This window comes from Opisthocomus hoazin, chromosome 3, assembly GCF_030867145.1.
Source record: "Opisthocomus hoazin isolate bOpiHoa1 chromosome 3, bOpiHoa1.hap1, whole genome shotgun sequence".
Classification (NCBI taxonomy): domain Eukaryota; kingdom Metazoa; phylum Chordata; class Aves; order Opisthocomiformes; family Opisthocomidae; genus Opisthocomus; species Opisthocomus hoazin.
Window position 1 is genome coordinate 28,232,433 of NC_134416.1, and position 26,204 is coordinate 28,258,636.

The window sequence follows — 26,204 nt, forward strand, 5'->3', positions numbered from 1 at the left end:
TGTTAATTTAAAAATTAAAAGTATTTTTAAATTATTTCCCCATACAGAATTTTTTGATTCAGGATCAGAGTGTGATGCATCTAGGACAATACAAGATTTACAGTAAAATGAGTAGTAGTATTTTTATTCAACCGTATTGGGTTTGCTTAGTGAGGTTTTGGTAGCGGGGGGGCTACAGGGGTGGCTGCTGTGAGCAGCTGCCAGAAGCTTCCCCCATGTCTGGCAGAGCCAATGCCAGCTGGCTCCAAGATGGACCCGCCACTGGCCAAGGCCAAGCCCATCAGCGATGATGGTAGTGCCCCGTGATAACGTATTTAAGAAGGGAGGGAAAAACAACCCCATAACTGTGCAATGGCAACTGCAGCAGGAGAGAAGAGTGAAAACAGGTGAGAGAAACAACTCTGCAGACACCAAGGTCAGGGAAGAATGAGGGTGGAGGAGGTGCTCCAGGTGCTGGAGCAGAGAGTCTTCCCTCGCAGCGCATGATGAAGACCATGGTGAGGCAGGCTGTTCCCCTGCAGCCCATGAGGGTCCATGGTGGAGCAGATCTCCGCCTGTAGCCTTTGGAAGGGACCCCATGCTGGAGCAGGTGGATGCCTGAAGGAGGCTGTGACCCCATGTGGAGCCCACACTGGAGCAGGCTCCTGCCAGGGCCTGCGGACCCGTGGAGAGAGGAGCCCACGCCAGAGCAGGTCTGCTAGCAGGGCTTGTGACCCTGTGGGGTACCCACGCTGGAGCAGCCTGTGCCTGAAGGACTGCACCCCGTGGGAAGGACCCACGCTGGGGCAGTTTGTGCAGAGCTGCAGCCCATGGGAAGGACCCACGCTGGAGAAGTTTGTGGAGAACTGTCTCCCATGAGAGGGACCTCACGATGGAGCAGAGGCAGAGTGTGAGGAGGAAGGAGCGGCAGAGACAATGTGTAATGAACTCACCGCAACCCCCATTCCCCATCCCCCTGCGCTGCTTGTGGGGAGAAGGTAGAGAAAAATTGGGAGGGAAGTTGAGCCTGGGAAGAAGGGAGGGGTGGGGCAAAGGTGTTTTTAAGATTTTATTTTATTTATCATTATACTACTCTGAGTTGATTGGTGATAAACCACTTCTTCCCCAAGTCGAGTCTGTTTTGCCCACGATGGTAATTGCCGAGTGATCTCTCCCTGTCCTTATCTCGACCCATGAGCCTTTCGTTGTATTTTCTCTCCCCTGTCCTGCTGAGGAGGGGGAGTAATAGAGCGGCTTTGGTAGGCACCTGGCATCCAGCCAGGGTCAACCCACCACATCAATATACTTAAGAGACTCTCTCAAATAAGTATGGCCTAATACTAGAGTATAAAATTAACATAAACCACATGAAAAGTACCACTGAGATACCACCAACTTTATCAGAGAAATTTGTAACACAAAAATCATTTCCGGGGGTGGGTTGTACCTAAAGCCACAGAACTTCTAAAATGCAAAATGAACACTGACTTTAAATTACAATTTATTGCCTAATGAAGGAAATTAAAATACTTAATTATTTCTCAGGTTATCATACATAACACAGCGAATTGCTATAATAAAACAATTGTATTAAGCAATCTACTGTAAGGCAAAACAGGATGCAAGAAATGTACACTGTTTAACCTAGAGAATAATCATTCTCCCTAGGCAAACTGCCATCTCACTTTCTCCCATGATTTTTCCTGCCTCAACTAAGTCACAGAGATTATAGCATATTAAAAGAGTGGAATGATGCACAAGTACATATATGTATCATGCATGTCTGACAGGAAAATAAGAGTACACTTGCAATAGAAGAAAGTATTCCATACTACAACTAGCCATTTTAAGCAACTGTATGGTATTAACATGATTTAATCCACTTTGAAATTAAATTTCTGATTACAAAATACAAAGTCTAAATGAGTTATGTCTGTAACTTACACATTTAACTGAGGTGGACCAGGTTTCACTTGCTTTACAGGAAAACTACTTTGAACAATGGTCCTGATGGCCCTACGTAGGGGAGAAAATCAAGCAAAGAATGATATTAGCCTCAGAAATACAATAAGCAGATTACACATCTCTTAAAAATACCAGTTTATCATTTCAGATACATTATCCCATTAGAATACATCCTCTACTCAAGAGCACATCTAGTACTTAAGAAATGCTCTTATATCCACAAAAAAAGCTAGAAGACAGCAAGATTTTTATCTTTCTAAAGTGACAGCTGAAACTACTACCTTGACTATTTTTTTAGGGAACAAAATCAGCTGTAGAACAGTTTTTCAGACTCTGCTCCTCACTATAACCTACCAACAGACCACTAAACTATTTTTGAGATTCTTTCTCCTTCTGTGTATAAGTATATAGATAGAAGAAAACAGTGATTTGTTGTATCATGATTTTAAGACTATTGCCTTAAAGTAATTTACCATCTGTTGTAGAGTAGAATTGCCATTGCAGTGGTTGGGGGTAAGCTGGACAGGTCTACATCCACATGTTTAGTTCCTGGGGGAACTTTGCTGATACACAGAAGTTCATTCAGGAGCATGTTCAACACAGGAACAGACAAGCTATTAAAAAAAAAAAAAAAAAAAAAAGGAGAATCAGATCCTTCATATAGTAATCCTACTTCTGAAATGTTTAAATAATATACACTACTATTCAGTACTACACTATTACTTAACACCCCATGATGTAGGGGTAGTACATTTATTTAGCATAATGAAATGCTCTGTATCAGATGGCATTCTAGATCAGGTATGTAAAGCGGTTACCAGTATTAGCAGCATAAATTAAGCTGAAGTGGAAGGTTGCTCTGACAACTGAACTACTGCTATCCACCACTGCATTAGTCCACACAGACACGTCCCCAGAATAATCCAGTCACCTGTAACGGCACATCCCTACTAATAAGAAATTATTTTCAAAGTATTCCCAGATCATACTTCCAGAAGGTAAACAACCACCTTTCCATGGCAAATGGAATTTCACCCATGTAAAGGGGAACACGTCTCTGTGCTGTTATGGCTTATCTCCCTTCCTGCAGCATCCCCTTGCAAGTGGTGAAGTTAAGACTAGGAACTGGAATAGGACACTGTAGAGCACTGTAAGCTGTATTATGTAAAATAAACGTTAGGTGGGACAGAATCTTCCTTGATAAAATGAGAAGGCATGTAGGCTGGACCACATCACTCCAAGTTTCTGAGGTATAATTTAACACAACTGAAACACTATTACTAGTTTAGACATTATTTGAAATTAGAAGTCATCAGCTACTGCCAAAGTACTTATGATCTTGGAAAAACTTGCATTCTTTGGAACCAGCACTCAAAACAGCCAGTGAGACTACACTTATAACAACTAAAGCCAGAATTCCTATTTAACAAATTTTTGGTCTTGTGTAATATCAGACTCGAGGTCTGTTATCACGCTATACTTTTAAATTAATAAATGTTGGTTTTAGTATGTGAGGTCCACAAATCTTGTTTTCATTGGCAAGAGTAGAACATCATTGAACTGTTTATAACAGCAGAAGTTTTAGAAAAAAGTTGGGCTCAAGCTGTTATTTTATGCGTTTTTAACTACCACGACTGAACCTTTGGGTATAATCAGTTAAAAAACAAAAGCATGTTTCTTAATTACGAACAATCTTTGGTTTCATGAGCTAACAGAACAAAAACTCTTAACTACTACACAGAGATGCTAAATTAGTAGTTGAAATTACTTCATATGGGTTCTCAAAAAATCACCACAGATGGACAAAACCCAGAATCAGCCCAATAATGTCATACAGCAGGGATGATTTTTGAATCAGGATTATACTAGCATTTTAAGAACCGAAAGGTACCAATTGACAGAAAATACAGCTAGAAAAAATGTCAGTATAAATTCCTCCTGCAAGGAGGGAAGGAGGGAGGAAGGAAGGGAAAGAAAGGAGGAAGGAATGAAGGAAGGAAGGAAAGCTCTCTTGTACACATTGACATAGATCTGCTTGCAAAGCTAAAGTATATCTAAAACCCCCCTGTTGCGTACCAGATACTTTTCTCCATACAATATTTTCACGACTAATGACAATAAAGGTTTCTGTTCATTCTCTGCAGATGTGCTGCATCTTGCAAAGGTACTTTGGCAAGCGGTAACCCAACCTCACAGCACTTCACTAAAGCAGATAAATATGATATAGCTTAACAGCTGACAAAAATACTGTTGGGGAGGGGGGGAGATAAGAGAACTTGATAGGTGAAAATCAAGGACATCTCATTCCAAACTCTTTCACTGCTCACTACAGGACATTATAATAAAAACCAAACCCAAAACATTATGATCCAAGTGAGAAATACAACTACAAGTACACAGGAAGAAACAAGCCCTACCATTTGAAGGGCTATAGATTTTTCAAAACAAGTCTGAAATTAAAAAAAAAAATCTATGTAACATCATAAAGAACACGAGCTTTTCAGATCAACTCAAAAGTAAGACAATAGATCATGTTTTTTGTTAAAAGAAACTTTCACAGAATCACAGGTTGGAAAAGGCCCCTTTAAGATCATCAAGTCCAACTATCCACCCAACACCACCATGCCTGCTAAACCATGTCCTGAAGTGGCACATCTACAGGTTTTTTGAACACCTCCAGGGATGGTGACTCAACCACCTCCCTCGGCAACCTGTTCCAGTGCCTGAACACTTCTTCAGTAAAGAAATTTTTCCTAATATCTAATCTAAGCCTCCCCTGATGCAACTTGAGGCCATTGCTTCTCCTTCTATCACTAGTTACTTGGGAGAAGAGACCAACACCCGCCTCACTACAACCTCCTTCCAGATAGTTGTAGAGAGCAAGAAGGTCTCCCCTCAGCCTCCTCTTCTCCAGACTAAACAGCCCCAGTTCCCTCAGCCGCTCCTCACAAGACTTGTGCTCTAGACCCCTCACCAGCCTCGTCACCCTTCTCTGGACATGCTCCAGCACCTCAATGTCCTTCTTCTAGTGAGGGGCCCAAAACTGAACACAGTATTTGATGTGTGGCCTCACCAGTGCCAAGTACAGGGGCACGATCACCTCCCTACTCCTGCTGGCCACACTATTCCCAATACAAGCCAGGATGCCGTTGGCCTTCTTGGCCACCTGGGCACACTGCTGGCTCATGTTCATCCGGCTGTCGACCAGCATCCCCAGGTCCTTTTCCGCTGAGCAGCTTTCCAGGCACTCCTCCTCAAGCCTGTAGTGTTGCACGGGGTTGTTGTGACCCAAGTGCAGGACCCAGAATTTGGCCTTGTTGAACCTCATACAGGTGGCCCATCGATCCAGCCTGTCCAGATCCCTCTGCAGGGCATTCCTACCCTCGAGCAGATCAGCATTCCCACCCAACTTGGTGTCATTTGCAAACTTATTGAGGGAGCACTCAATCCCCTCATCCAGATCATTGATAAACATGTTAAACAAGACTGGACCCAAAACTGAGCACTAGGGAACACCAGCCACCAACTGGATTTAACTCCATTCACCACCACTCTCTGTGCTCGGCCATTCAGCCAGTTCTTTATCCAGTGAAGAGTGCGTCCATCCAAACCATGGGCAGTTAGTTTTGCACCTCAAATACTGTGTTCAATTTTGGGCCCCTCACTACAAGAAGGACATTGAGGTGCTGGAGCGTGTCCAGAGAAGAGCGACGAAGCTGGTGAAGGGTCTAGAGAACAAGTCTTGTGAGGAGCGGCTGAGGGAACTGGGGCTGTTTAGTCTGCAGGAGGCTGAGGGGAGACCTTATTGCTCTCTACAACTGCCTGTAAGGAGGCTGCAGCAACATGCGTGTTGGTCTCTTCTCCCACATAACAAGTGATAGGACAAGAGGAAATGGCCTCGAGGTTTAGACTGGATATCAGGAAAAACGTCTTCACCAAAAGGATTGTCAAGCCCTGGAACAGGCTGCCCAGGGAAGCGGCTGAGTTGCCATCCCTGGAGGTCTTTCAAAGATGTGTGGAAGTGGTGCTTAGGGACATGGTTTAGTGGTGGACTTGGCAGTGTTAGGTTTACGGTTGGACTCGATGATTGTAAGGGTCTTCTCCAACCTAAACAACTCTATGCAAGACACAACTGGGGCAAGTATTGCCCCACTAAGATTTTACACTGCTGAAGTGCACTACCAGCATAAGGAAGTTACCAACCGTTTTACGTTATCAGACCATTCAGCAGCTGAAATTATCTGGGTCAAAAAAAATTCAAAGGAAAAATGCAAAGGTGGAGTTTTCCGTTTCAACCACAATCAGTTCAGTGATCTAGTTCGCAGATCTATGGAGTGCTTTACACCAATAAAACTGGACCAAGACCTCCAGCTTCAAACATGGCAGAATGGGGAAACATAAGCTAGTTTTGTCACTGAAGAAAACATAACCTAAAAATCATCTTTATGTAGTTTAGATGTGCACATCTTAATGCCTAAGACCCACTGTTCTTCCTCTCTAAATCATAAACAGTATTGATTTGCTCAAGACATTGCCTTTATCAAACCCCTTTTCCAATTCAGATGAAACTGAGTTTGCTTTCAGTTGTCACATCCAAGACTCTTCTTAATGTAAGAAAGATGCCATCAGAAAAAGAAGCAAGATAGATTTGCATTTGTTGATGATCTGAAGCCACTTTTGTTTTGTAATTTCAGCATGAGGATGTACAGACTATACCTTTTCTCTAACACATCCAAATCCCACTTCAGATGAGCAGCAACTTTAAGGGCAAGAAGTTTTAAAATGCGGTTTCTTTTGTTATCGGGTGGTGGCTGGACTTGGTTCTGTTCATTCACTGATGGTTTCGAAGCTTGTTCCAAGAACTGGACAATCAGCTGTACAGGTGGAGGATCTGCAAAAGACACAGCCACTCTTCAAATTCTTTGTAAGCCTAGAAATTAATTTCTTGTTGCAGCTACGAACAGGGATCTTATCTCACTGCCATTTACACAGATAACATTGTCACCTGGCAGATTGTAATGCCGAAGGGTATCTTTCTTATGCTGACTCAAATCAGACTATTAACACATCTTTGTTTAATCTTCAAGTTTACTTGACCATGACAACCACACTCTCATACTTTTATTTATATTTACTATTTTGTATTAATTATGTTTCAGTACTTCATCTACAAGAAATAAATGTTGCCTACTGAAATGACAGGTTAGTTGCTGTAAAAATACACAGCTACTTGCAATTCCCCTCTGTATTTCAAAATATATTTACAAGCCAATGCTGGTACTTCTGAATACATTTAGAAGATACTTCCAGGCTGATTAGAAAAAAAGCGCCCTCAAGTCTCTCCCTTACAGTAAGACCAGTACCTTTGAGCTGTTTTGAAAAACTGAAGCCAAACCATAACCCTCACTGAACCTTGTGAAATATAAGGCTAGTATTAAGCATTATTTTTAATTTCGAAATAGCAGCATAAGATCTAAGCACAAAGATACAGCCTAACTATGCTTAAAGTTACTTCTTATAGAAGCAATATTGTCCCAGGTTTTCCTGTTTTGTCCACCTGCTTGCAGAATCCAGTTACTGAAAAAAGACAATTCCCATCGTCTAAAGATCAGCTACTTTTAAATATGGTCACTTGCTTATAATACACCACGCTAGGTTTCCATTCATTCCAGGTCTCAGACGACACAGCAATTTCCCCACTGAATCTTCAGCAGGACTCTAGTTCCTGGTGCTAGTGAGACTTTAAAGGGAGAAAACCAGCTCAATGTTTACAAACAGCCCTTCGCACTGTAAAAACAAACACTCTGGAACGCTTGCACAAACAAAATTCACGTATGCGAAAGGAAAAGCGATCTGTCACACAGGAAAGACGGAGAAACGAAGTTATTAAACAGGAAGATTAATGCCAAACGCCCGCCGGGCCTGCCGCCCCGCCTCGCCCCCTGCACCGCGGCTTCCCCATTCCCCCCGCAGCGGGCCCCTCCGCCCCCGAACCGGCCTTTGGGCGGGGGCTTTTCGCCACCGCGTCACCACCGCCCCGGCGGGAAGGAGGCGGCGCCGGGAGCAGGCCCCGGGAAGGCGGCGCCGCAGGCCGCGGCGGCGAGAGAAGGGGCCCGCCAGCCGGGCCGGGCCGGGCCGCGCCGCACCGCACGCACCGGGAGAGGGCTTCTGCAAGTGCTGCTCCAGCAGCGCCTCCTCCAGCAGGAACTCGAACCAGGAGGTCTGCGGCGGCGTGCAGGGCCGGCTGGAGGTGGCGGCCTCCCGGTCCGCCGCTTCCGCGCTCATGGCTGCCGTCCGCCCCGAAGGCAGCCCCGCTACCCCTTCCCACGTCCTGCAACAAGATGGCCGCCGCCACCGCCCCCTTCGCGCAGGCGGGGGGCGGGCCCACGCGAGGCCACGCCCTGCGGCGCAGAGCCCCTGTCGATACGGCAGCGCGGGAGGGCGGGCCCTGCGGCTGAGGCCCCGCCCACCGCGGCGGGGAGGGAAGATGGGCGTTGCCGCCGGCCTGCCGGCTGCTGAGGGCTGTGTCGCCTTACCTCGCCCTCCGTCCCTTCCCCTGCTGCTGCTGCTTAATGAAGGATCGGTACAGAACATTCTGCGATTCTGTGATCTCTAAATTCCTGGTGACCAGCAGTTACCCGGCTCAGAGCCGGGCCCTTGCCGTAGCCAGAGCAGGCTCCCGCGGCGCGGCCCAGGGTAAAATGGCCAACCCTTCCCCCTGCTCCTGCCCCGCACTCTTTCATGCCCTGTGAAACAGCGAAGAAATGAAGCCCTCGATCCACGAGCAGGGGCAGGTTTGAGCCAAGTGGCAGAAGCAGCCAATTCCTCTCGGCAGTGACTGCCGCTGTTGCGAAGACGTCCGCCTTTACAGAATCACAGAATCACAGAATAGTAGGGGTTGGAAGGGACCTCTGTGGGTCATCTAGTCCAACCCTCCTGCCGAAGCAGGGTTTTACCTTTACGTGGTCCATCTCCGTCTATGCCGGTCTCTAGGCTGCAACTAGCTGGGAGCTGGTTCTCAAGCTTTCTGGCTCTCCCTGTTCCTAGGATGTCAGTGTCTGGGGGAGGAGCAGGATGAGTAGCAGAAGCTTTTAACTATAGCAGCCAGTTGGCTGAATTTCTCACATTTTTCACCAAGAAAAGGGTTCACAAAGACTGAACAGCAAGTTTTCAGCGTAGGTAGACAATGCGAATCACTTTTGCTCCAGTCACTGCCGTAAGTGACTAGGCTGTTCTTCCTTTCCTACAGGACTCATCCACTCAGCAGCCACAACCCCTGCAGCAAGCGAACACGGGGTACTGCACCAAACTAGTGCCCGGTGTGGCCCTTTCTCAGCCTCAGTCCACATACCTGTGTACCTAGACAGGGACCTGCCAGCCATAAGCAGTCTGCAGTTTGCTATAAGTGACCCAAGAAGACAGAACTTCCCCCTTTCTCCTCTTCCATGAGGACAGAACTCCATTAAATGTCTTGACTACAACACAATTCGTTATCTTCTGTGTGCTTGTTACTTTGTGTCTTCAGTTATTTGACGGGAAAAAATTAACTACTGCTTTAACGTTCCTGAGTTACAGTTTAATGGATCTATGTGTAAAATGCTCAGTTTCAGAATATGAATTAAAAGATTGTCCTTTGGGAAATAATAGTTTGCCTGTCAGCATTATCTGTAGCACATTGTTCGAATTAGTCTCTTTTGGAAGAGTCAGTTTACCAATAATCATGCTAAGCTTTACTTGATACCAAGTTCAGAAGAGGCAACTTCATAAAGAGCAATATAAATGTATATGCACTTCATAAAAATGTTCTCAGGATTCAAGACTCGGAACAGTCACCTTACTGAAGCTCTGGGGCTCAGCAGTTTTCATTTGCAGCAGGTGTGATATCGCTGGATGTAAGAGATTTTGTACTTTCTTACCACACCATACATCTTTAGAAACGAGGGAAAATTTACACTAAGCAAGATGTGGTTGTATGTTAATATAGCTACAATATTTATTTTTTATGACTTTGTAGAAACAATCAATGCCCAGCTGTACGAGACTTTGGCATGAAGGAGTGGCTCCTACCGACTCTGCTCCAAATTTCTAATGAAGATTGCTATTTTAGTACCATTGATACAAATAATTTTATGAAATGAATGCAGATTTTTTCATTCAGTTCAGATGATGTTTTTGTTCAATCAATTTTTAATGTAAATTATCCTTGTTCTAATAGTACCAAAATCTTCCTTCTAAGTACAAAACTAATTTACATTTGGATTTTTTTATGCCAAATAAAATGATGAATAGCAATGAAAGCTCTAATTTTAAAACAGTATTTATAAATCAAATGAAGTGTCGAGACTTCAGTAGAAAGCAAACGTTGAGTATCATGTGGTACTGATAATTAAAAAAACACGGAGTAGAAAACAATTAAACAAACCTTAGCACTTCAGAGCTTTCAAGCACGCTGTAAGCACCTATCAACATGTACACATACCCCCAGGCATTGGTAGCTGCCCCTATTTCAGAGTGGTAAGAAAGAGGGAAAGGGAAAGAGTAAGGTGATTTACCCGTGGTCGTGGAGGTGAGTGTTCAAGTCACTGCAAGATTTCAGAAGCTCCTGACACCCCTCCCATGCCCAAACCACAGTCCTTTTTTGGGGAGTGGGAGTAGGAGGAGGCAAAGGAGAACAGCGTAGGCTTCTCATGCTTTCTGTTTTGAGGAACCCAATTTTTACAATGACTCTCCTGATTGAAAGAGTTTGATTCCAACTTTTGCATGGATTCCGTTTTAGGTTCTCTTCACACCTGCTATCAGCTCTTCTGTTTTCCAGCTGCAGACTTTGAAGAAGGGTTCCACATGGAAAGCAAAGTTGGAAATAAAAGCTTACTGAATAGAAACTTTTCCCAAGTCTGACAACCGCTTTTAAGAGTGTAAATTGTTGTGTCAGCAAAGTGCTATGCACAGCTAGGGTCTTTCCACTATTTCCCCCTCTTTACAGGTAACTAGAAAAAGGTCAGACAGAAAGGTTTCACACGGCTGGGCAGCCTGTAACAGTGGGTGAAATGGTGTGTGTGATGTTGGGGGAGGTTACAGTTTAGGAGGATAAGACAAAAGCTGACAAGAAAAACACAAATTTAAAATGTTTTATATTTAATATTTATAATAATTATTTCACAGTCTAAAATGAATGCAATTAAAAAAAAATGTCCTAGCCATTGCTACCCACCTGATAGGAATCATATTAATAGTAGGGAGAAAATAATTCAAGTTCTTGCATCCAGGGCAATTCTCGTACTGGAGCAGGTTACCCAGAGAGGTGGTAGATGCCCCATCCCTGGAAACATTCAAGGTCAGGTTGGACGGGGCTCTGAGCAACCTGGTCTAGTTGAAGATGTCCCTGCTCATTGCAGGGAGGTTGGGCTAGATGACCTTTAAAGGTCCCTTCCAACCCAAATGATTCTATGATTCTATATAGTAAATCGCTGTGGTCTACACAGATAAAAAGGGATAACATAATGCTATTGTATACAAATCCTACATTCCAAAGTTTTCAAGAAAATTAATGCTTTAAAAGTCTTTGCACTTCTACCATTAAATAACTGTACAGCGCATATAAAAAGACTGTTTGGATTATCACTTCTGGGAAAAGTAATTATATCATACTACTGTAACTAAAAACTTGCATCAAGTTAAATTACTTCATGTACTGTATATGTAAAAAAGGGCATTTTTAAAAGTAGTGTCCATATGTCATGGCAATGTTTCAAGTTCCTTTAAGGTTACAAATGTTCACTTGAGACCTTATAGAGTTCTTTAAGCTTGTCAAACTTTGACCCCCACTCTTGGAGGCAATCATGATTTAGATCTTCATCGCCACTAATGGAGTCTAAGGAACTAAGGCTCCCTGCTAGAGAGCATTGTCCTTCTAAGCAGTAAAAATGAATAGTGTCAGCTGGAAGGCTCTGGAGATCATTGTCTGCATCCCAGATGATTTGAGAAACATATTCCTTGAAGTCTGGGACGCTGGTAACAGCTGATGTTGATTGTTTCTGATGTGCATGTTTTGGGACTGAGTTTCTTTTTGGGCCAGTGGGTGTCCTCGAGTGTGGAGCAGCTGCCCTCAAGGAGAAGTGGGGAGTGGTATGGAGAGGTTTCTTCAGTTCATCTATATCATAAGCATTCTGGAAAAATTAAAAAAAAAAAGAATGCCAATATCAGAGAGAAACAACACAAAAGGAAACATGTTCCAAAAATATTTTAAAATTCAATGTATGACAAAACTGTATTCTGTGAGTTTTCTGCAAACTGAAGAGAGGGCCCAGTTCAGAGGGCTAAGTTCAGATCATACCAAACCCCTTTGCGTAATGATAGTCTTCTGCTAAAGTAAGAATGCTGTGTCCAGAGCAGCCCCCTCAAAGGTGGCCACAGATGACCAGCATCATGAAAGGTACAGATTGGCATGAAACAGAAGCCACTCCCACTGAAAAGCACTTCAGGTTAAAAAGAAAACAAAAGACAAAAAAAAAAACCCAACCAACCAAACAAAAAAAAACAAAAAAAGCAAGCTAGCTGGATAAGGACAGTAAGTTAAATAACAGGTCCAGGAAAGGAAGATGAGGAGAGGCTGGATTTGCAAAGGCTCGACTGAAGCTGCATGATACCTGGTCACGTTCTCCACCTCCTTCTTCATTATAATTGAAGACATTTTCTCTAACATCCTCCCAGCTTTCATGCTCTTCGGGAATGTGGTAAATTCCTCCTTTCCGAAACCCTGAACTTCCCCACTGACTCCACACCGTGTAGGAGACCAAGAGTGCTGGAAGAGTTAAAAACGCATATCTGTTATATGACATATAACAAAGTATGGCACACGGTAAACAAGCAGTTATATGACTCCTGAGATATTAAATCAACTCTTTATTTGACAACCAAATTCCCAGGTAAAAGATGCGTAATTGTTAATATATAAACAACTTATATTCAGGAATGTAAAGAATCATCTATGTTTAGTACATCATAAACTTCATTAAAAGGGTATTTTACTTACCTAAAAGAATCCATTTAAATAGAAGGCATTTTGGCCAATCTCTGGCCTTTCACCAATCCTGAGTAAATAAGATACCCAAAGTAAGTAAAACACTGTTTTAATGAAGGTTACAGGCGTAATATAATCATGGAGTCTTTACTATTCTGAGATGCATACACAGTTTTTTTTTATCAATATGAGAAACAGTTTTATGGTGTTATTAACTTTTCATCCAAAGTGCACCTGAAACTGGACACACTGAATATTTCTTTCTGCTCCACACTCTTAATGAGGCTTGTCTATTCAGATCATAAACTCTCTAGAGAAAGATCTCTGCCCTCCTGATATGTGAATAGCACATACTAGCTGTAGGTCCTACCTAATACAAATGCAAGGGCTCAGGGCAGGTGGGAGTTTCAGGTGGATGTGGCTGGATTTGCACACATAGATGGAAAGCTCTTATTTAAGAAGGATTGAAAATAAGTGGTTCTGAAAGAGAGAAGTCCTAAATTTGCTTGAACTGGCTTCAAAGCAGGTAAACTGTAACTATGGGCCGATGCCTGCCTGTTAGCATACTCAAACGAACTCCCAGCTGGTGATCTCCAGAGAAACTGAAACACTGGTCGCAACATCCAAGGGTAAAGCAGAGTTGATTCAATGGAGCAAGGTACAAGATTAAAAAGAAAGACAAGAAGCACTTGCTTTCCTACCTAGGAAGACAAGGAGGCACATGCTGATTGCCAGAATAGAGCCAGAGCTGAGTCCAACGGGTCTTCCAGCCTTCACCTGGCTAATTTCACACCATCTTCCCTTGTAACCTTCGGGACACTGGCAGACAGTCTTGTCTTGGGATCGAGCCACACAAGTACCCCCATTCCTACAGGTCCAGTGTCCACAAGGTGACGAGGTGCAGTGTCTGAGACCTGTAAGGTTGTCAGTCACTTCCACTTTCCCAGCTGGACACCTGAGCAACAGAAGCAGAAGATATCTTTTAGGCAAGCAAAGAACCTGGAGTATGAAATAGATGTAAACTCTAACATAGTGAGCTAGTAGGCATATGAAAACATGAACGTATGTTCTGGTTTCCCTATCCAGAAGATATGCGAAAGAGCTTCACTCCTTCCTTGAAAAAGGGATCCGTCAGCTTCTGAACAGACTAACCCTTTTTCTACCGACGTGTTCAAAACTGTTATAAGGAAATAGACAGCTCAGATCAATGTGGTGAGCAAGCACTTAGAATAAGCTTTGTACTCATCATTTGGGCCTTTGGGAAAGATATGTCATTGACCTCCTCAGAATGGCCCATCTTGTCTTTTAGGACTTTAATCTGCAGAGAAAGTGATTTCTTCTGAGATGTAATTGGAGAGATCACCTGGCCTGAGAAGTGCAAATTTTGTCTGAATTGAAGGAATTCAAGTGGCACCTTCTCCCAGTCCTGCATGTAAGTATGTTTGTTTTTTTGAGCAGAGATGGCTGTATTTTGATGTGCATATTTTAATACATGTTTTGAAAAATTTCCTTAAGAGATTGGATCTTCTCCGAGGAATTAACTTCATAGGGTACCAGCTGATGGGCTTTGGTTCTGGCCCTGGGCAGCCAATTTTAGAATCCCATTTTGTGACAGTCTGATTTTCAAAGTCTCATTGTTTCATACAAAGTATGACTAATTTCAACTTCTTTACAGAAAATATATGTGTGTATATATATTATATATGCAATATATATTTTATATGGATATATACACACACTATATATAGACTACATCAAAATATATAATATTTTCGCACAGAGGAGCAGAGACCAAAGCTTTCGCAGTCCACCTTTTATGAAAGGAGCTTTGATTTCCTCACTGGACTGTGATCTTCTCAACATGGCAAAAAATAGTGGATTACGTAGGTTCCCTATCGGACTTGCAGGAAAAGTCACATTTGGTCCATGCTGGGAGATGAGACGGAGAGCAGGATTTGTCATTGGGATGCCACTCTCTGGCCAGCAGCAGCAGGGATTTTCAGTGTCAAAAGCAAGTTGCCTGACCTAAGGTGGAAAGAAAGAGCTTCCCAACCACCCCTGGGTAAAACCAAAAGCTTAATGTACCGGCATTCATATTTCCTCCACAGGTCTACACAAAGAAAAGGGCTGTAACAGGGCTGGCTGCTGCAGGCACTGGAATGGCATCCCATCGTGATACCTTGCCGCCTCACAATTAAGCCAAACCCCGTGCTTCTGCTTTCCACAAGAAGCGGCTGACCATTCAGCTGGACATCACGCATACAACCTGCATCAAAGCAAGGGAATATATAGAGAAATTAGCAACTTCCCCACCTCAAGCCTTGCCCGCAGCACATACACAGGACATCTTAGAGCACTGTCGGAAACTAAAACATTTTTTAACAAGATCCTTATACTGCTTATCAGTTTTATTTTAGAAGAAGAGCTACAGGACACGTGCCTATGTGCCCTGGCCAACATACAGATCAACAATACTTCTCCAGGACAGCTTGGTTGTACCAATGCAACGATTTAGCAGAACTGTGCTATGAGCCAGAACAGCTCTAGTACATTAATCTAGATTTTAAATATAATCTTAAAAGTGGGGTGGAATGAGAAGCAACAGAATGGAAAAAACTCTTCTGTTGAGCCACAATCTCCAGTCCCAGCATCCCACCCCATGAAATGGAGAGTGCACCATGAAGCGGTGTTGTGTCTGTCGCTTAAACCCTTCTGATGCAAAAAGGGCATGAAGATTGCAGCATGAGTTCCCCGGCTGGGGCCTCTGGCATGGGAAATAAAAATCTGAAATGCTATTTTTTAATATCTACAGAAAATGTCACATCTTCACTAGGACGAGATACAATGGCAAATAGAGAGTTGAACATTGGCTGTAAATTTGCTAGTAGAGGACGTGGGATTTCATGGGCACAGTAGTCTCCATGAGAATCCTTACCTGGGTTTTAGACTTTCCAATACAATCAAAGATGCCACTTTTAGGCTTTAATTCCCTCATTTTAGGAATCTGTCATATCGCTTACCTTGGAAATCGCTCTCTGAATGATTGGGAAGGCGGTTTCCTAGCACGATGCTTGCCCAATCCATTTCAAACCATCTATTTGTACCCAAGACTGAGGTCACTTCTTGATCACCTCCACCACTGTTAACGCGCAGGGTAAATTCATTGTTGTACCGCTCCATGGTCAGAAGAACCCACTGGCCATTGTTTATACGTAATGTCCTCATTCTCAGAGAGTGATTTGTGTCCCCCAAGCTGAAATTAATGCTAAAGAAACCCTCAATGACCTAGAGGAAGACGATAAAGACCTTTAATAACAGAAATGCAGTTCTAAATGTTATTATGCAGTCCTGCATGAACAAAATGGACCTGAGTTTTAAAAATGAAATTGGCACTTTTGTTTTAAAAACAAAAGTGCTTTATTCCCAGATAAACATTACTACAAGAAAATTGCAGATCCAGGAATTATCAACTCTTTTCTTTACAGGCCAGTCTTCTAACTCACATGAACCTTTTTATCAATCTTCTCCCTATTGATGTCTACCTCCTAATTCCTCCTGTTACAATTGAAATAATTAGCCTCTGTCTAGCTAATGTAATCCAGACAGCTTTTTTCCACAGCATTAAAATGCAGAGACAAGTTTTATAGCCAGAGACAGATAGAAGCGAAGGAAAAAGGCAAACAAGATGAAACAATCTTCCCTATTCACATGTATCACATGCACTCATCTGTACTTTTTGCAGTGAAACAACTAGAATCTATGTTATGAAAGGGTAATACTGAGAAGGACAACACAAATGAGAGTAGTTACCCTCACATGGAAAAATTCTTGCTCTTTATTGCATTAAAGAACAGGTGTCCTTAACGGGAAACTGCATCTTTTTCTCCTACTGGGGTACTCCGTGACAAATTAAGAGCACTGAAACAGAATGGCTTTTGGACTGCTCACCTCCAGTTGGATGTATCCATTCCCATCTGCAGAGGCCAAGCTGAGAAGGGTGCTGTGGGAGATACGGGTGCGCACCATCAGCTGGATCTGAGTGCTGTGAGTGCTGAGGATGCTTCTCAGCTCATAATGGATCCAACTGTCCCTTCCAAAAGCCCATTCTGGAAGAACTAAGCACAACACACAGAAAATAAAAGTGAAAATCTTAGAAGTTACTGCTCACTCAGATCTCCACAGCTTTAGAGATAACCAGCTCTGAATGTCAAGAATTTTAGTTCTTAGGAAGCTTTGACAACGTAATAAAGCGTCATGGAAAGCACTGTCCCCGCTGCCAAGGGAATTAAAAGACAAAGAACAAATCAAGGATACAAAATTTAGGCAAGACAGGGGCAATTAGATAATGTCTCTAACATTACGTCTGTCACAGGCTATACGTTCTACCCAATCACTCCTACAGAGCCAAATAACTTTTGAAGATCTGAAATATTTTTTCCATCAAAGTAGTTGGCAGTGATCTGAAGACAAAAAAAGAGAATCTAATATTTCTTTTAGTAGTTTAGTCCTGTGGTTAGTAACCCTCACTGTTAGAAAATATGCACTTCCCATTTCAGCTGGCATGAGAGAAAGCCTCAGGGCAGGCATAGAGTCAAAAGTCATCACATGTAATGTTTTTTAAATTACAAAGAGAGATTTAGTCAATGTTTATTACCTTAACTAGGGAAAATGCATTGAAATTAATTATTTCCCCATCATCCTGGGGAATCCATCTGAGAGTCAACAGCGGAGAGTTGCACTGCACTTTTGTGGAAACCAAAAACTACTAAACCACCCAGACCCTGGCGCTCTTATGCAGCAAGCACCCATTTCAGTCTCACTGACAGCAATCCTAGATCTGCTTGCTTTGGGCACAGCTTAGTTGAAAAGAGAAGTTTCTTCCTACTGAATAAACACATAGTCCAACCTAGTGACTGGACAGGAGGAACGCTGGGTCACCAGCAGCTAATCTGAGGTCAGTGTCATGCAAGTAGAAATCCAGAAAGTACCCAGCTAATGCTGGGGCACTTAGTCTGGTTCCCAGGACATAGAACCATAGAATTGTTTGGGTTGGAAGAGACCAGAGGTCATCTGGCCCAAACCCCTTGCAGTGAGCAGGGACATCTTCAACTAGACCAGGTTGCTCAGAGCCCCATCCAACCTGGCCTTGAAGGTTTCCAGGGACGAGGCATCTACCACCTCTCTGGGCAACCTGTCCCAGCGTTTCACCACCCTCATCGTAAAAATTTTCTTCCTTATACTCAGGCTGAATCTACCCTCCCTTACTTTAAAACCATTGGCTCTTGTCCTATCGCTACAGGCCCTACTAAAAAGTTTGTTCCCATCTTTCTTATAAGCCCCCTTTAAGTACTGGAAGGCTGCTCTAAGGTCTCCCTGCAGCCTTCTCTTCTCCAGGCAGAACAGCCCCAACTCTCTCAGCCGTTCCTCACAGGAGAGGTGTTCCAGCCCTCTGATCATTTTTGTGGCCTCCTCTGGACCTGCTCCAGCAGGTCCATGTCCTTCTTGTGCTGAGGGCTCCAGAGCTGGACACAGGACTCCAGGTGGACTCTCACCAGAGCGGAGCAGAGGGGCAGAATCCCCTCCCTCGACCTGCTGACAACGCTGCTTTGGATGCAGCACAGGATACGTTTGGCCTTCTGGGCTGCGAGCTCACATTGCTGGCTCATGTTGAGCTTCTCATCCATCAGTACCCCCAAGTCCTTCTCGGCAGGGCGGCTCTCAATCCCTTCATCCCCCAGCCTGTATTGATACCGAGGGTTGCCCCAACCCATGTGCAGGACTTGCACTTGGCCTTGTTGAACCTCATGGGGTCACGCAGGCCCACTTCTCGAGCTTGTCCAGGTTCTTCTGGATTGCAGCCCATCCCTCAGGCTTGTCAGCCACACCAGTCAGCTTGATATATCAAATGATCAAGAGACTTAATTTCTGCACTCCCTTTTCCTCTCAGTTTCACCTCTCTCTTTTCTTTCTTAAAGCATATTCTCTTTTTTCCTCTAGCTTATTCCCCTCATATTATTCTTCCTAACCCACTGTTCTGTCTGGTTCACTATCTCTGCAGCTACAGGCTCTAGCTGATGAGCAGGGATAGATTTTCTTGGGACACTACAGCAACTCCTGTGCCCAGCTGTCTGCTCCTTGCTGTGAGCATGGCTCAGCCATTCATAAAGTGTCAGATGAACACCACCATTTTGCAGCCCAATATATTAGAAGCAGCTGGAACCAATCAAAGTTTTCCTATTACATCAGGATATGACTTATGGATTTTGAGTAATTACTTTCTGAGCACTTGATTTGTCCCACAGTGGTGAGGGGTAAGAGCCAATACAGCAGCTGGGTTTGTGAACCATCATCCCAAGATAATGCAAAACAGAATAAGATTTAAGTCTAGGCAGATGTTTATAAACCAGTATCATCTGTCTGCAAAACATGAATACAAATAACTGAACTATATTAGCCAATCTGTGGGCATTATAAACACTTTAAACAGTGAAGGCTCCAGGCCTAGACCATATCAATTACGATTCCAGTTCTCACCCCACTGGACAGATAAAGCTTCTGCTGGGTAATTTACTGTCACACCTTTTAAGTCTTGTGTGGCAGATGGAGAAAGGAAGAGAGGGTCTGGCTGCCTGCATAGGGTATTACTGTTCTGTACACAAGAAGGAAAAGTAAGCGCGTTCAGCTGAAAGGATATGTGTACTACACCACCAGCCGTGTCTATTAATCACAGCACATTGACTCAATACCGGTTCGCCTGTGCCCCTTCCCAGCTGCTCGCTGCTGCTCATCCTCACCTGTAGCTCCTTCAAACCACAGGACTGAGGGTGCTAGTTCTGTTCCAACACTACACAAAGCCCCCAAAGTTACAGAGCACTGGTGCTCATTATAGCCTCTTACGATCAACAGTATCGTTTGTACCTTGTACTGTGAGGGAGAAGGCAGACACAGGGCAGGTAAAGTCCCAATAAACACCTGTAACTCGCTTCTGATTTCTGCTTCAGAGCAATGCCTGCTGAAGGTATTCAGATAGAGAGGACAGAGCCAACTTCAGGTGTGTGTCCCCTGTACCCTGAACCTGGCTGTGGGCTCCAGGAGTGAAATAATTTATTTCCTAAATTTTTGAATTCTTCTAAAATTTTGCACCTTCTTATAATGCCTCTGAGGTTTTCATTATCCACCCTTGCATATGTTTGTTCTCTGATACATATTTCTTGCTGATTTTGGTCAGGATAACACATTTGCTGGAGCCAGCCTGATATTATGTCCCCACATGCACACACTGCTGTGGTCTAGGGGCGTTGGGCAACCTTCAGTTCCCTTCAGTGACAGAGGGAAATGCAATTATCCCCATTTTATACATGGAAAATTGGGCCTGAGGACTTGAGAGTTGTGCCTCCAGGTTTTGCAGAGAGAACATACCAAGCTAGCAGCCTCATCACTCATAACTGCTGCAAGGTGACAAATACTATAGTGTTCATTAAACTACGTTAGGATCACTGTGATCAGAGGAAGAAGGCACAATGCAGAATGTTCCATTTTTCACCACTGAGAAATAAGATGCTGTGATGAAAAAGACATAACAACTCACCTGACCACTTGCCTCCCCTGTAAAGTAAAACAGGTCTCAACAAGACCCTTCATCTGTGACATTATCTTTATTCAACAAGAGTTAGAAGGATCTTTACATCGCTGCAGATCTAAATAATTCCCAGAATACAGTATGGTCTTATTTGGCCACTCAGTTCAAAGCTGTGGCAAATTTAAAGCAGTATGTTTGAAGCTGTTCCTACAGATCCTCGCCATTAATTTCTCCCTAGAACGTTCAGTACCTTTTTCACACACTGGTCCAGCATATCCCGGGGAACAGTCACAGCGAAAGAAATCCCAACCGCCAACACACTTGCCATGGGCACCACAGGAGGCCACCCCACCACTCTGACACATCTCATCTGTAAGGACACAGCCGGGAGCGCTGTTCAAGGACTCTGCAGGATGCTCTAAATCATAGACCTGGAAAAGGACAAAGAGAAGCATCACACCAGGTGTCTACAATTAACAGCAGTAAATCCAAGACTGTTTTTAGTAGTCTTTACCTTACTATCAACAATGACATTGCGGATGCAGCCAACAAACCCTCTGAAGCGCCTTTGTGAATCGTGGTAAGGCAAAGTCTTCTTCACGCCACCCAGCTGCAGGGGCTGATGGCCACTGAAGAGCCTACCCATGCTGAAGGGAAGGGAGGGAAAGAAAGAATTAGTGGCATGAAAAATACAGCAACTTGGTTGATTTTTTTTTTTCTCCTTTTTCCTTAGCTATTCTGAACAATTATGTTTCCAATTCAAGTTTGGGGGTTTTTACCTCTCAGTTCCCACAGTCTCTTCAGAGGCTTCACAAGCAGACAGATCCATTTGGGAGATCTTCTTAACAACACTGTCATCACCTCTAACTGAGACATTTACGCAGTGATCAAGAATCAGCTTCACTTTCTGGAGAGAGGCATTATTTAAAACAATTGCATATGGAGATATGCATACATTTTAATTACACCTTTTCTTTCACTTAGCAGAAGGAGGAATAGTAACTAGCAATTACAGTGTGGGAAACTTTATTAAAATAATAAAACACTTCCACATACTAGTCTGGAAGATTATTGCACATGGCGTATAACTAAGGAGCCACACAAAAGAAAGACCTGACTGTACCATGACTATGCCAAGTCACTGATACAGTAGAGGGAAGATGAGATTTTTCACTCCGTCAGTCCAGGAAGCATTTAGCCTCTGGATTATCACAACCCTGGAGTCTAAGTGATAGACAGGATCATTCAAAGAAAATAGCAGGGCCAATTTCAAAGTTGGATCGGACTTAGAATGATAGAATGCTTTGGGTTGGAAGGGACCTTTAGAGGTCATCCAGCCCAACCCCCTCCAGTGAGCAGGGACATCTTCAACTAGACCAGGTTGCTCAGAGCCCTGTCCATAGAATCATAGAATCATAGAATGGTTTGGGTTGGAAAGGACCTTGAAGATCATCTGGTTCCAACCCCCCTGCCATGAGCAGGGACATCTTCCACTAGGTCAGGTTGAACACTTCCAGGGAGGGGGCAGCCAGCCACAGCTTCTCTGGGCAACCTGTTCCAGTGCCTCACCACCCTCATGGTGAAGAATTTCTTCCTAATATCTAATCTAAATCTGCCCTCTTTTAGTTTACAGTCATTCCCCCTTGTCCTATCACTACCCACCCCAAGTGAAAACTTATCCAACCTGGTCTTGAATGTTTCCAGGGATGAGGCATCTACCACCTCTCTGGAAAACTTGTCCCTGTGTTTCACCACCCTCATCGTAAAAAATTTCTTCCTTATACCTAGTCTAAATCTACCCTCCCTTAGTTTAAAGCCATTACTCCTTGTCCTGTCACAACAGGCCTTGCTAAAAAGATTTTCCCCATCTTTCCTCTATGCCCCCTTTAAGTACTGAAAGGCTGCTCTAAGGTCTCCCTGGAGCCTTCGCTTCTCCAGGCTCTGAACAACCCTCCAGTCCAAGGACTTCTCCAGGCCTTGTTTTGCTTCACTGTCTGACAACTAAGGGGCATCTGAACCGACAAACTTCAATCCCTGCTATTGCAGAGATCATGAAGGACTGATTGATGAAAGAGCTCTACAGAAGGGAGGAAAGATTAGGAGGAGATAACTAGATACATGAATTAGTGCTTCCACAGGACTGTCCATATTTACACTTGCCTTTCCATCATTTATAATTTTTATATTGTGCCAGCGGCGATCTGCGACATTAACTTTTCGTGACAGCTGCAGGAAAAGCTCACCAGAGCTGTGGCTCACAGTCAGCAACGGGACACCACCAGAGAGCTCTGCAAAGAAAAGACTCTTACTGGATATGCATGAGCCATGTTCCCACTCAAAGCCAGTTGAACCGATTGTTACAGTTAGATATTAGTTGGAGGAGTTCTTTAGCCAGTTTAAAAGAATCCAGCTTCTAACACAGTGATGCAGGATACAAACTGGGCATACTGGCAAATACTTCTGCATTTTCTCCATTCATTCTCCAAAAGTAACTTTCTGAACCTTTTTTTAAAAAAAACTATCAACTGTAAGTAGAATCGCACCTTCACACAAGCACAAAGAACAAATACACTTTAACTGCTAACCTAATGCAATGAAGTCTTCCCGTTCTCCAGTCAGCCCTTGCGCCACTGGCCCGTGGTACAACAGAAGGCCATCAGTGACTTCAGTGATGAACTCTAAGGAGATGCGGCTCTCAAAACAAGGTTTGAGAGGGGGGAACCAGGCATAGCCGTGGCCTCTGAAGCTGTGTTTTGTCTGCTGGCAGTCTGGTCCATGGAAATTTGCAGAACATTTGCATCTATTAAAAATATAAAAGCAAAAACCCACCATCCAAGCAGAAGTCATGAAGGGCTCTTCCCACAGCAGGACTCCACTTTAAACACAGGAGCCCATGTTGCCGAGACCACGGTGCGGGTTAAGCACCAGTAAATCTCCCGTCATAAAATGTTCCCTGTTGACTTTTTTGTACAAACACAATTTAGCTTTAGTTCTAAATGACAATATGTCTATGCGAGAATAATTCTGTGAACAAATGATGGAGACGTAATATACAAAGCACCTGAAAACCTCTAATCTCTTCAGCAAACATAAGAAAGCCACTTTTATTAGGCTTAGTTATCAGTTTGTTTAAAGACTTTATAATGTTGACAGGGAAAGCAAAGGAAGGGTGAGGGAAGGTAATACCACCCAGAAAAAGCATGAAAAGGGATGACAGTCATAGACCTTGATAACTTCACTCTTCTTGCAAACTACTTATTGGCTTATTCCTTTACACTATCAAAACCAGATGTTTGTGGTTCCTTAATACTCTGGGCATTCTGTAGAAAAGAGTAATCACAGCATGACAATAACAAGAACTGTAAAGGGGAAACTAAAGGAGCAACAGAAATGGGCAGGAGGACAGGGAGGGAGAACAGCTGGGCCCCTATTTCTTAGTTTCTACTTCCCATAGATTGCTAGTACCTACTGAGAGCAGAGTGACAGGGGTAGGCTGCAGAAAAAGATCACTTGAAAAAAACACTGAAAATGGAGCACAAGTAAAGAAGCCTGAGAGCTGAGCAAATGATAGATGGCAGAGCCTACCACGAGTTTCTGGGCAGAAAAACTTCCCTGGTTGATTACATCTGAGCAGCAATCTCAGACACAGATCTTTACTATGACCAGGGCTTCTGCAGCTACATTCTGAGTCCTACGACCTCTATCAAGGGTTCTTAGAAGAGGCTGGCTAGTTGTTTCTGCTTTCCTATGTCGGGATGACCATTTTTAAGCAAACATGCTCAAGGCTTGCTTTCTGGAAGGGAACCAGGCTCATTCTCAACTACTCAGTCCCATCATTTTTTACACCTTCATACTATCTTGTCTATGAGGTGTCATTCTCGGAGAAAAAATGAGGCAAGGAATCTGGGAAGGAGGTTATTGGGTGACATAACTGACATGATTTAAATGTTTAACAGCATTAAGGTAGGTTGCACAAAACAATAGCATTTTGCAGGATGACATTAAAGGAACTGATACAGCCTGCAAACTTCCTGTGGTTTTCCTGTAGACTGTGATGAACCTAGGTATCTACCTGAAAATAGAGGTTTGTTTGCAAGACCTGTGCAGGAAGTATAACAAAACTCAGACCTGCCACAGCAAGGAGACACGCAGGGACACCTCCCCAAGCTTCCAGTCCTCCTCCTTATGGACCGAGCTAGAAGCATTTTGCTTGCACACCAAACAAAGCTTTACAAACCTGTAGCCCAAATCGGCATCCACACACGTGCCTCCATTGAGACAAGGGTTTGTCTGGTATGAGGAGCAGGAGAGATGAGGACTCTCCCGAGCTGCACAGCCGCAGAGGGCACGACTCCGGACTGTCACAGACACCAGTGAAACACTTCCAGCCGTGGTTATTGTTGGCGCATGACTCTGTTCATGCTTGCTGATGCATCCGCTGCTATGAGTGCAGTTTGCAGTCACGCATTCATCAATGCCAATCTGGGTGATATTTATATCCAAGTTATTTTCCAGCTGTGGAGAACAATTGCATTCATCTAACTTTTCCACAGAGAGGAAGCTCACAACAACAGCCGTGAAAAGCCCAAGTCTTATTTATTCTCAAAACTGGTTGCTATGCTGCTTCGTTCCAACACCTACCTCACTCCATCCAGTCAAGGGCAGCTCAGCCTGGCATCTGTTAAGGCCAAAGCCTTGGTATAAGTCAATTATAGTGGGAGTTGCGCACTTAGAAGACAAAAATATTGTCATATTCATCATAAGCTGAGTGGATACATTTTAATCTCTGATGGTTGTCATGGATTATTTACATAGCATCTGATTTGTATTTTTAATTTGGACTTCTGTCTTAGAAATATTGGGAAGGGTGACCAGGCATTGGGCAATGAAGAAATACCTTTTCTGGTATTTCTGGTTCATACTGCAACACTGATGCTAAACATAACTATTATTTCAGCCTCTGTGTATAAATATGTATTTATAGGGTGGTTTGTAAAACATTTATATTTGAAACTTTTAATGTAAGTGCTAAAGGACTGTTTGACTTTATTGATTAAAATTATCCATTTTTCTCACACATTACTTCCTCAGTCATTCTAAATACGCGCATTCACTAGGCAATGGATATCATCTGAATAGACACAATGAGAAGATGCTGCGGTTTCATACATAGTATGGGTACTTACCCACACTCTGGAGGCTGCTACATTGCCATTAAGTTTTTCTGCTTTATAATAGGATGGACCATAAACTGCAAACCAAACATCAACACCTTGGGTTTGACTTGCGCTATTTAATACACTGAAAATGTGAACGTTTTCGAGTTGGACTGATATAATTTCTGAAAGCAGCTTCTTCATCTGGTAGTATTTACTCTGTTTTTCAGGGGATTGAGATATGAACTCCTCCGGAGTGATATCTGTAATAAAAGATAAAAACCTGACAAACACATATCTTGCAGCTGTTGTAGCAATAAGAGAGGAGCATCACAGAATAATAGTAAGGTTGCAGAAGACACACTCCACTGCAAATTCAGGAGCATTTTCATTTTCAGGCTCTGAAATTTTTCATGCTGGCTTCTGCTCGGTGTTTGTGTTCTCAAGCTTTTTGACTCTTTTATTCATTCTTTTAAATCAGAAACATGTTTAAGAAGATTTTACT

The 26,204-nt window shown here is 43.4% G+C and overlaps 2 protein-coding genes across 2 annotated transcripts in view; both read right to left on the minus strand.

Moving 5' to 3' along the window:
- INTS8 (integrator complex subunit 8) overlaps positions 1 to 8,289 on the minus strand; it is a 30,339-nt gene extending 22,050 nt beyond the window's left edge. Inside the window, exons 1-4 of the mRNA XM_075415837.1 lie at positions 8,100 to 8,289; positions 6,661 to 6,835; positions 2,418 to 2,558; positions 1,924 to 1,995 (exon numbers count right to left, since the gene is read on the minus strand). Of these exons, the coding sequence (XP_075271952.1) occupies positions 1,924 to 1,995; positions 2,418 to 2,558; positions 6,661 to 6,835; positions 8,100 to 8,229 (518 nt within the window). The 5' untranslated portion in view covers positions 8,230 to 8,289. The remainder of the gene's footprint in view (positions 1 to 1,923; positions 1,996 to 2,417; positions 2,559 to 6,660; positions 6,836 to 8,099) is intronic.
- Positions 8,290 to 11,107: 2,818 nt separating this feature from the next.
- LOC104337569 (neural-cadherin) overlaps positions 11,108 to 26,204 on the minus strand; it is a 61,679-nt gene continuing 46,582 nt past the window's right edge. The window contains exons 21-33 of the mRNA XM_075415838.1: positions 25,730 to 25,962; positions 24,781 to 25,058; positions 23,129 to 23,343; positions 22,704 to 22,831; positions 21,323 to 21,450; positions 21,058 to 21,190; positions 20,794 to 20,974; positions 16,913 to 17,079; positions 15,985 to 16,249; positions 15,050 to 15,230; positions 13,666 to 13,919; positions 12,591 to 12,745; positions 11,108 to 12,110 (exon numbers count right to left, since the gene is read on the minus strand). Of these exons, the coding sequence (XP_075271953.1) occupies positions 11,709 to 12,110; positions 12,591 to 12,745; positions 13,666 to 13,919; positions 15,050 to 15,230; positions 15,985 to 16,249; positions 16,913 to 17,079; positions 20,794 to 20,974; positions 21,058 to 21,190; positions 21,323 to 21,450; positions 22,704 to 22,831; positions 23,129 to 23,343; positions 24,781 to 25,058; positions 25,730 to 25,962 (2,720 nt within the window). The 3' untranslated portion in view covers positions 11,108 to 11,708. The remainder of the gene's footprint in view (positions 12,111 to 12,590; positions 12,746 to 13,665; positions 13,920 to 15,049; positions 15,231 to 15,984; positions 16,250 to 16,912; positions 17,080 to 20,793; positions 20,975 to 21,057; positions 21,191 to 21,322; positions 21,451 to 22,703; positions 22,832 to 23,128; positions 23,344 to 24,780; positions 25,059 to 25,729; positions 25,963 to 26,204) is intronic.